The following is an 11,369-nucleotide window of genomic DNA, read 5'->3' as shown; positions in this document are numbered from 1 at the left end:
GCTGTTCTGAGCCCCTCAATTCAGGAAGGACACTGAGGTGCTGGAGCGAGTCTAGGGAAAGGCTGCAGGATATTGTAGGACATCTGCTTCAGACACACCACAAAGCTGGTAGAATGTCTGGAGCAGATGTCCTATGAGAAGTTGAGAGAGCCGGGGTATTCAGCCTGGAGGATGCTCCGGGGAGATCGTCTCACTACAATTCCCTGAAAAGAGGTTGGAGCCAGATGGGGGTAAGGTTCTCTCCCCAGAAATCAGACAGGACAAGAGGGCACAGTTTTAAGGCAGGAGAGGTTTAGGTTAGACATTAGGAAGAATTTCTTCACAGAAAGGGTCTTAGACATTGGAATGCGCTGTCCAGGGATGTGGTGGAGTCACCATCCCTAGAGATGCTCAAAGTCTGATTGTGGCGCTTGATGCCATGGTGCGGCTGACACGGATGTGCTCGCTCACAGGTTGGGCTCGATGACTCCGAAGCCCATTCCAGCCGAACCGCTGTGCCACTCCGCTCCCGCAACCGGGACCCCCGCCCCGGGCCGGGCCCGCCGTGCCCGCACCCGCACATGCTCACTGGGGCGCCGCGGGAGTCTGGGCATGTGCAGAGCGGAGCGGGCCGGGCCGCTCGCCGCGCCCGCCGCGCCCCGGGGCTGCGGCCGCCGCCGCCCGCCCGCTGCCAGGTGAAGCCGCGCTCGCCGGGGCGGAGCGCAGCGGGGCAGCCGCCGGCCCGTGGCGGCGGCGGCGGGGCAGGATGAACAGCTCCGACGAGGAGAAGCAGCTGGAGCTCCTCGCCAGCTTGAAGGACCAAGGTAGGGGCGGGCGGCGCCGCCTCCGGCGCCGGAGAAAGCGGCTCCCCCCGCTCCGCCGCGGGCCCGGGCTCGGCCGGCGGGAGCGCGGCCGCCGCGGGGCGAGGGCTCTGTGCCCGCTGGGGGAACGGGGCGCGGCGGGGCGGGCGCGGCCTGGGCGTCCCCCGGCCCCGCTCCCAGGCCCCTTGCTCTGCCCGTGCGGAGCGAAATAATAAAAGCCTTGATGAAATAAAGCCGGGCAGTGGAACGTGTTGGCTCTTCCCCATGTGGGCGCCCGCCGCGGCCGCCTCGTCGCCCCGCAGGTGCCCGCTGTGGCCGCAGGTGGCTTGGAGCCGATGATCTCTGCGGGCTTTTCCCGCCCCGCTGACCGAGCGGCTCTGCCAGCGCGGCCGTCGCGGGGGCCGATGGCGGTGGCGGGAGGCGGCGGTGCCGCACATGGGCCGTGCCGGGTGCCCGGTGCTGCCCTGGCGGGGAGCTCGGAGCCCGCAGCACCGGACAGCTCCAGGGCTCCAGGGGTGACAGTCTGCTCTCCTCGCTGTCCCTCCGAGGAGCTCAGCCTCGCGTGGAGCTGAGCCAGGCCGTGCTGAGCTGTCAGTGTCCCATGTCCCGCTCCGTGGTGCAGGGTCCGGTCCTGGCCCGAGCCATGGAGCTCCTGGCATCCCTGTCCCCATCAGCGATCAAACTTCCCGCTGGTCGCTCAGGGCTGTCCTGATGCGCTGTCGGTTTCTGTAGCACTTCAGTACTTCCACCCTGGGCTGCTTTGGGTGTGTATGAGTCACTTTCGGTGCTTTAGTAGGAAAGGCCAGAATTTCAGCATGTTCACTTTCATTGAGTTTCATATGATTTCATCGTAGTCTGACTCAGAAACTAGAACACTGTAATGCTTAATTCTCTGCAAGAAGGAAAGGAGTTGGGGTGCTCATGATCCATTTTTAACTCCCCTGTGGTCAGTGTGTCCCTGAGCCAGGTTGATCCAGCAAAGCTGCAGCCTTAGTTAGTCAGGTGGGCACACTGAAACGTTTGAAGATCTGTTTGAATTGTGAACATCTTCCCGTACACCAAACTGTTTGAATTGTGAACATCTTCCTGTGCACCAAGCGGTTGGTGTTGCCTCCTGCATGTGCAGGAGGTGTGAAGGAGCCACGCTGGAATTCACATCTGGTATTTCCCACTACTGAGCTCTCCTGGTCTCCTGTGAGCTGGGGAGGGGCAGTTTGGAAAGGAGCTATTGGGAAAAGTTGTGTAAAGGAGTGAAATTACAGGGGTGTGATCAGTGCCCATCTTTCTGTCATTCATTCTGACCGTAAATGTGCTCCATTACTTTTGTGTTTAGCAGAAGCTTTTCCTAACCAAGTTTCATTTGAATATTAATGGACTATTTATGACCTACTTTGTCACTTTTTGAGTTTTTCCTGTATGGTCAGCTTTGGACATTCATTATTACCATCAGCACAAGATAGATTCTGCCTTGGAAGGATTCATTAGGTGTGAAATGATAGTCTTACAGCTGAGTGTTTAGGTAATCTGAGACCAAAAAATAGGGCTCAAAATCTGGTTCTCATGCTGGCTGACTGCTTCTGTCCAGTACTGTTGCCTCCAAGACAGCATTTGTTAAAATGACAATGATAATTGCAAAAAAGACAAGTTTGTGTTATTCTTTAGAGAAAATTGAGTCTGTTGAAATTTTTTAGAGCAGGGCTTCAGTTCTGCTCTCTGAAAGTCTTCTCCTCCAGTGGGCTGGATATCGTTTAATGTCTAAGGAAGTTTCGCAGGACTAGAAGAATTAGTTCAAGGGAAAGTTACTGTAACTTGAGGACTGGCTGTCCCAGATCCACCTGAGCTGAAACAGAAGCTGCACTTGGCAGACCCAGTCCTGTAAGGCTCTGTTCTTGATGGATGTTCATCCTTAAACACAGGAGTTTTGGTGTGTTGTTGTTAGGCTAACATACACTTTTGTGATGATGTGTGGGTGAGAAAGTTGTTTTTTGTAGGCGAAAAGTTAGCCAGTGGGGGAAAAAAAATTAAAATACTCTTCTGTTTTACATTGTACATTATGCAAAAAAATGGTAGCACACATAGTTAAATCAGTAGTTAAGTTGTGTTGACTGATGAGTCTGGTTCCTAGAGTGAAAAACTCAAGCAGTGAAAAGATAATGACATAAATGAAATTGTTCTTGTAGTTAGATAAAATACATTGTTACTGTAGACAAGTTAATTTGCTAACTCTTTATATACTGTAATTTGGAATAGTGTCCCCTCCATTCTTATTGATAGCAAAACAAGACTATTTTAGATACTACCAACTTCCCTCAAGTAATTTTAGGATGGTCTGTTGAACAGTCTCTTAATTTTCTTGTTTATTGCTTCCAAATGCAGATAACAGTATTATTTTGGGAATAAATGCAGTTGGTGGAAGGATCTGCTGGATCTGAATATTTGGGGTAATGGGTACACAGACTTGTCCTATCTTTATTTTGTTCAGAGCAGTGTACGGCTTCGGGTTTTTGTAACATTTTGAAGTGTAGTCAGATTTCTGGAAAATGCAAATGGGTTTGGAAAGGTTTCAGAAATCATTCATTCAGAAGCTGTTGGCTTGGTTTCTTTTTCAGGATGTGTTTTTCTGCTCTTGAGAGGCTTGCCTGGCACCAGGTAAATGGGATGTCTGCGGAGCGGTGCCATAGCAGCGTCTGTGGCTGATGCTGTCACATTTCAGCCGCTGCTCTCACTGCTCCTCGCCCAGGTCAGGAGAGGAACCTGAGGCAGGTGTGTCGTAGCTGCCCACTCAATTCTCAGTGGCAGCTGTGAAGCTCTCTGGGGCTTGGGCACATTTGCTTGGTTGTTTGGCAGAGCTCTGAGCAGTAACGAGGACACTGAAGCCGTCTGTGTGTAAGATACTCTTATCTGTCACCCATGCTGAATTTTCCAAGCCCTGTGTGTTAGATTCAGATACCTGATACTGATCATTCTTCAGCTTGCTCCATTACTAAGTTTAAGGTGAGCATCATGAAGAAACAAGATCTCTGTATTGATGATATTTTGGACTTAAAAGTGTTGTTTGAGTTTTAACCCTCAAATAGTTTTCTGAAATGTCATGGTTTAATACAGCAGTTTCACTATAAATATTACTATTGCCTCACTGTACTTTAAGTGATGTTTCCAGTGATGTACATTCTATTCAACTGGCCCTTATTTCTGTGGGTAAGACATAAAATAAACAAACAAAAAAAAAGCATATTGGCAAAACTTTGTGTTATTGGTGGTTGGTTGTAGAACCTGAGGAATGTTAGCAAACTTGACTAACAGCTGAATCATAATCTGCCTGGAAGATTACCTTGTTTGTCTTTGGTTTTACTGGCACTGCTGGAACCTTGCCCTTAAAGACAGAGTCATATTCTGCAATAGTCCCTTTTTTGTTCAGCTGAAAACAGGAGTCAGTGATCAAAGTGTCTGGAGTTACAAACTAGGTAAAATTACACTTCAGTACTGTCATAGCCAAATTTCTGGTCACTTTGCTAAATTTTTTTACATTAACCATTACAGTAGTTAACAACTGTTCTAACCACAAATATACTAAATATATTTATATTGCCTGGATTTTTTTCTTCATTTTTGAATGGTCTAACTTTGCTCTGTGTTTGTTGGCTGGATTTGATGAAGTGTGATGATTTCCAATCTCTAGTCCCAAGCACTGTGGCTCTGGATACATTTTTTTTAAATTATGATCTATTTGATCTCTTTAAACTTTTTCTTATAATGTCTGTTCCTTTGAATAAGGGAACATCTTATGTGTATCTTCTTAAGAACAGACTAGACTGCCAATCTGACAGCAATATATCATAGAAGTACATTTTAAATGTATATTATTGACAAGCTCCTAATGTGGCCTGACAAATTAATTCTACTTTGTAGCACATCAGTAATTTTTATGGCCAGAGAAATTTCTTAGGACACCTTCTTGGCTGCTGTCTTCCCTTCTGTAGTCACCTGCTCTATAATTCACTTTTCCCCCATGTACTTGGGTGTATATCTTAATACAGAGCATTAATTCCCCAGCAGAACCCATCCTGCTTGAATGTATTAGAGTTCAGATGTTTTTCCCACTTCAGTTTCTTGTGGTGAACCCTATATTTTTTTTCAGAAACTTGTGAAGGCAAGTTTTTTGGTGTGAACTTAGTGCTTGGTCTTTATCAGGCAGTGCTGTGTTTATTTTTCTTGCCCTGTTTTTTCAAGGAAGGTGTAAGACTGCAAGATGCAAATTCAGAGTTTATTAAATTTACTTGTACACACTTTCACAGATTTGAGTAAAATCCAGGCAAATGGGAACACAGATACAGGAGCTGAGTTACAGTATTTGTACCTAACACTTATCTTTGTGTACTTACACAGTTACTTTTTATTTATTTTTTAAAGAACTGTAAGGTAATTGAGCCGTGTAGGTTTCAGCAAATGCAACTGATACCTGACCCAAAGCTTGGTTTGCCCATGTGAGCTTCAGGCCTGCTAATAGGTTTGTGAGTCAGGATTTGGAGTCATTGTAAGGTGCTGGGTGTATTGCTGTCCCATAGATTGCCCTGAACAGAAGGAGGTGTTGAAAATGCCACCCAGGCTTTATTTGAAAATAGTGTGCACCTGGCTGGTGCTGCTGGTGCCTTACTGCATCCTGTTGAAATACTGGTAACTTGGATTTAGCAGAAGCAATCTTTGAACCTAAAATGGTGAACAAGGGAAAAAATTATCCCTTTTGGCTTTTTTTTAATGCTTTTGACAGCACTTCACAGTCTTGTGCATGCTGTCCATGTAGGAGGCCATTGTTGTTCAAGAGTTTTCACAGCACTCTTGGCCTGATTTTTCCTATTCCATGTACACTGGGAGGAGCAATGTGGTGGCAGCAATTCCATTAAAGCTTCTGGTGCTGACAGGGGTAATTCTGTCTCTAATGATATATCCAAAAAGCCAGGTGTTAGTTTATTTCTACAAATAAAATATGACTTAATTGGGGTAGTCTGTTTCATCTGGAGCAGAGCACTTCTTGCCCCATCAGCTCTTTCTCCTGCCTGTACCAGTAAAGACATGCCTGGTCCATGGTATGGAAGCAAAAAAAAGTGGAGTGACACTTGCTTCCTTTGACAGCTCTACTTATTTTTTGAGTAAATAAATAGGTTTTAAATCCATTACTTATTGATTTGTCATGGAATGGCTCTCAATCAACTGGAAGGCTGCCCTGGTTTGCAATATTAATACTGAAGTATATGCATGTAGCATTTTTAAAGTTTGGGGGTTTTTTTCATTAACTTGGGTTTGTTAATATGCAGCTTTAGGAAAGGGACTGATTAATTTTTTAATAAAAAGAGTAGGAAGAGTCACCACCTCACTCTGTGTAAATGAAGGTGTCTTTCCTGTTGTTCATTGTGAATTATAGTCATTATATATTTTTACCCTTATGGCCTTGTTTTAGTAATAAGTCCTTTTCAGCCATAGTAAGTACCAAATATATAAAACATCTAATTTAGCTAATTCTTAGATTCTTTTCGCAAATTCAAGTCCAGGAGACACAGGTTGACAACTGAAAATCAGAATACTAAGTTATAATTAAAGGAGCTTCTGCATACAAAGTTACCTGCTTAATTTAATGCTGATAAAGGGTATTGATATGTTTCCAGGGCAGTCCGTTCTGGCCAGCTGAGCTGTGGAGTGAGTAGCTGCTGAATAAGTGAGGCCACTGTTGTGGAGGAACATGCTGTGTTCATTCACGTTGGCTCTTTTGGGGTTTTACTCTTTTACTGTAAGAAAGAGCAGGGTTGGCTGTGAATAGTTTGGGTGGGTTAAGAGCTATAGCCCAGAATATTCTGTTATTTTCTCCTTCAGGGCTAATGAGTCAGAGTTCTCTGTTCATGGAGTGTGTGAAGAGAGCTGTTGAGGGTGGAGCAAATCTATATTTACATTTTTCAGTCATTTGTAAAGTATTGAATGTCAAGAATGATTTTACCTTAAAGGCAAGCAAACACCAGCAGTTTTCAAGTATGAAGAAACTTGAATTGCATCTCTTGGTACAGTTTGCATTCCTTTTCATGCATCTGGATGGTAGAGGTCTCTTCCCTTATTTTCCTGAGGGGAACAGGGAATAGCTCGGCAGTGGAGCAGTGACCAAGAGGCACAGTCTTTGTGCTCCTGTGTAGGAAATATATTGTTTCACCAGTGTGAGTTTTTGGTTGTTCACCTACCTGTTGGGGCTTGTTTTGTTTTGTTTTGTGGGGTTTTGGGGTTTTTTGTTTTTGTTCTTGTTTTTGTTTTGTTTTTCCTTCTTCTTGGGCATGGAATTTGGGGTACATAAGGAGAAGTGGGGACAAAGTAAAGGGATGGATGGGAGACCCTGGTTTTACTGGTGCAGGGATCAGCTGCTCTGCAAGTACCCTTGTGTCACACCAACCATTCTTTATGGGCTTGATCTGTAACCTGAGCCAGTGTGGGTTTAAAATGGTCACTGCAAACCAGTATATCCACTTTGTAATTTTTGAAGTCAATCAATAAAATTGTTTAACTCTACATCGATCAAAAATTGATTTTTTTGGGAGCTATCATCTTTTTCAGACACTTCCTAATTGCTTCTGTTCTAGAGGTCTACCCAGTTCATAGGATATTAACAGGCTATTAATGAAGTTTATGACCCATGTTATTTAAGAAGTCTTCATAGACAAAAGAAGAGTTTTCAATTTAATCAATTGGAGAACTAATTTGGGAAGAGGTACTGCTATATTAACTTTTTTTCTTTTTCCCCCCTTGTGTAGCTATTGGCGAATATGAAGAGCTTAGAGCAGAAAATAAGAAAACGAAGGAAGAGGTTTGTATGAATCAATTATTCATTTAATACTGAAATGCTGAATACCAGAATGCCTTTTGGACTGTGGCAGATTCCTGACTGCTTTTTTGAGTTCACTGTTACATAATAATAATAAGAATAAGAATAAGAAGAAGAAGAAGAAGAAGAAGAAATTGTATTACTTGTACCTTTGTGTTTTATATGCTGCAATGAATGCAGCTCTTACAACTATTCTGGCTGTCCCACTGCAGAAAAGTTCCTGTAAATATATTTTAAGTGATTGCTGCTTTACCAGATTTGCATGTGATAACAGTGGGAGCATAGACCAAGTCACGTGTCCAGATAAAATTGTTTCTCTTTGATCTAAGACTTGTTTTATTATGACTTCATTTGCACAGGGGAATTAATTACTGAAAAGAAACAAAAAAAGAGAAGACCTTCCCTCAGCTTCTGAACTTTCATAATGTAGGAATATGATTTCTGAAGGTAGGGAGGCATGCAGGGGAGTCAGTGCTACACTGTATTGTAAGCACAATTCTTCTCCAGTATGAGTGAGCTGAAGATGTAAGAAGAAATCTGTTGGTTTTTAAATCCCTGTTAGCTGCCAGGAGACATAGGTTTAATTCAGCTTCTTTTGAAATCATTTTGGAATGGTCATTTTTACTTACAAATGTTTCAATTCAAGGCTGTATCGAGAAGACCTTGGCCTTAACTCTTTTCTTATTGCTGAAGAAAATTTGATACTTATGTACACTTATGATTCAGCAAAGATTATTTGTATTTCTACTGTGGTCAGCACAATGTGCTTCATTCCCTCTATGCTCTGACCTCCTTGTCCTTTTCACTTTGGTTGTTGCTGCATTCCTGTTCTGCTGAGCTCATCCCAGGAAATCTCTCCTCTCTCTTTGCTTTTGGAGGAAATGCACAGAAGAAAATGAGAATAAGACTGACTTGGACCAAGACTCCTTCCAGCCCAGAATGCTGTCTCTGGCAGCAGAAAGGGAGGCATGTAGGAGCGTGTTTAACACCTGGGCAGGTTTCTCTTGCAGTCTCCAAACCACTGGGAGAGGTTTCAGCATCCTGCCCTGCTCTGCTCTGTCCCTTTAGTTTGTCCCATGCTGGCTCTTGGCTTCTGTCACATGTGGGGATTGCCGTGCCAGGACATGAGTACACCTCATGAAAAACAGACTGTCCACTTTCCCTGAACCCAAGTCATTTCAGCTTTGGTGTTTCTTCAGCAAAACTTTGTTTAGCTCGAGAAGGGAGGAATGGGGAGACTTCCCTTGAGCTACATTTTTATTTAATTTTTTTTTTTCTTCACAGGGAATGTCAATGAAAATTTTTATTTCTGAAATAGAGATGGAATGAGAAGTTCTGAGGTTGTTTTTTCCATTCTGCTCTTCTTGCCTCCTTGCTCCTCTTTCTCACAAGACTTCTTTCCTACAGCTGCATATCTCTAGCTACTCTTGTGTGTTTCATCTGGAGGCTGCTTTGAACTTTTGCGGAATTCTTGCATAACACCCAAAAATCCCCCAGGTCTGAGCCTATGGGGATTACATTCCCAGCTGAGCAAATAGTTAAACACGTGCTCAGGGCTGGATTTTCAGTTGTTATGCAAGTTTTCTACCTCCAAAATCTCCATCCTGCAAATTGGTGTGCTTGTGTAAGCAGTCATGGTTCATTGTTCAAGTGCTTGGACTCAAGTGGTTTAGTGTGAGGCTTTAAGTGCATTTCTTCTACCAAAAAAAAAAAAAAAATTCTACTGATACAGAGTTCATGGCTATATTTGCTTTCAGGGCCAATACTGAAAGAAACTGTTCCTTGTGTTATGGCAGGGCAGAGTAATCCTAAAGGTCCTTAGCATCTCTTGCTTTGTATCTGTTTGTTCTTTGCAGGATCAAACCTGCTGCTGGAAAAATGCAGCACAGACTTTCTCTGCCTGTGGGTCTGGGAAGTTGTGGGTGACTTCTGTTCCTTTTTCTGCCACATCTGTCACTGTGGATGTCAGCAAGTGGCTTCCTCTGTGTCAGCTGTGGTCACATAATTGCGTGGAGAGGAGAATGAGATGTTAATTCTTTTAGCAGGTGACTTGCAGACTGTGTGTGGAAAGTGCCACAGAGGAATTAAATAGCGGTGTCTGTGTATGTGTTTTTGGTACACTTGGAGTACTTTCCTAGGTCACTGCAGTGCTTGTGTGGCTCTGAAAGATGAGCTGTGCATGCAGAAATTGTCCTAGTTTCCATTAGACACATGGAACAAAGTGGATAATGGGCAGGTAACTTAAGATATATTTTTAATTTTTGAAAATTTATGCTCTTTGTTCCATATTTTTCCTTCAAATTAGGAAGTAAATTGACTTTTAAGTGGGTTACTTTGTTCAAAGCACTGCTGCTTTGAAAGGGATGCTAATAACCATGAAAATTCAGGAGCAAAAGACAAGATCTTTCATCCACAGTGTCTCTTCCTCATTGCCTTGCAAAACTGCCAATTTGGAGACCACTGGTGGAGTCTCTGACAACATTTCCCCAGACATTTTTTCTTAGTGTTTTTAAATACTTTTAGAAATAATGGAGGCAAAATTATATTGTCAGATTACGTCTCTTAGGTCATCTTTTTTTATTGATGCAGCCAACAAAACATTCATACCAGCCCCCCAAAAATGGATAACAAATGTTCAGCTGCACACAAATGTGGGTAACTTAATATGCAGTTCTGACATATTCAGAGTCAGATCATGAATAAATATTTGACTACTTGCTAATCAGACAGAAATGACTCTGAACGCTGGTTTTGACAGTGTTTTGTCATGCTGCCAGTAGGGGGAAAAAAAAGGCAAGACAGCTATCCAAAAGGGTAGGTGTAATTCTGTATCTCTGATACATCATTCATGGGGTTTGCTCTGCTAAAGCACAGGATGGAGTGCATTATACGTTTTATCACCAAGTGGGAATGGGGAAGGGACTCTGCCTTGATCACATACTCATTGTTTCTCTGAGCAGAGCACTGCAAATGTCATTGGATACTTTTGAGCACTGCGCCAAACTCACAATTTTAGAACAAGCATTAAATCTGCATACATTTCACAATCTGTGTAAATGGGGAAGAATTGTGTCTTGTGTTGCTTAGCAATGGTTTAATTGACTATATGACTACTACATGAACTTTTTGCATCTTAATATCTGGGCTGAACAATCTCCCTGTTGTCTTTGCCCTTTGAAGGCATTTTACTGAAGTCTGTAGGAGCTTATGTGCAAAATAGTTGGCAAAAAAGAAGCCTGTTAGTAGAGAATAGACAAGAAACTAGAAATTAAAATATTGCCTTGTGTATTGGCTACCTAGAAGGCTAAAATCTGAAAGGAGTGGGATTGACAAATCTTCTGAACTTGTGCCTGCAAAGATGAAGAATATATGGAGTTATTCACAAAATCAACTTTGGAAAATGGACTGTTAATTTCTAAAAATACAGATGCTATGTATTTTTACTGCTAGGAGATTATCACTGTAGCCAGTCCAGCACTGCAGTATTTTCTGTTTACTTTGTTAGAGTTTTATAGGTGGTATAATGGTGGTATAAATATTAGATTACTTATACTAATACTAGATATATTAAATAAAATAGAATAAAGGGCTGTTTTACTTTGCAGAGAAGCTGGAACTCTTAATTAAGTTAAAAACTGAAAATTGACTGGCAATCCAGGAGCTACAAACTTCTTAATTTTTATTCAAGGTTACTCTTTAGTTTGGAGTTACCC

The 11,369-nt window shown here is 43.0% G+C and overlaps 1 protein-coding gene across 2 annotated transcripts in view; it reads left to right on the top strand.

Annotated features, from left to right (window-relative positions):
* The first annotated feature begins 577 nt into the window (after positions 1-577).
* The window catches only part of SHTN1 (shootin 1), a 55,128-nt gene continuing 44,336 nt past the window's right edge, over positions 578-11,369 (top strand). Inside the window, exons 1-2 of one of the 2 annotated variants that reach the window (XM_074545295.1) lie at positions 578-803; positions 7,586-7,638. In XM_074545295.1, the coding sequence (XP_074401396.1) occupies positions 746-803; positions 7,586-7,638 (111 nt within the window). In that variant the 5' untranslated portion in view covers positions 578-745. The remainder of the gene's footprint in view (positions 804-7,585; positions 7,639-11,369) is intronic. The other variant, XM_074545294.1, reaches the window with a different exon arrangement.

Source organism: Zonotrichia albicollis, chromosome 7, assembly GCF_047830755.1.
Source record: "Zonotrichia albicollis isolate bZonAlb1 chromosome 7, bZonAlb1.hap1, whole genome shotgun sequence".
Classification (NCBI taxonomy): domain Eukaryota; kingdom Metazoa; phylum Chordata; class Aves; order Passeriformes; family Passerellidae; genus Zonotrichia; species Zonotrichia albicollis.
Note: the sequence above shows the minus strand (reverse complement) of the source record. Positions and strands in the feature narration are given on the sequence as shown.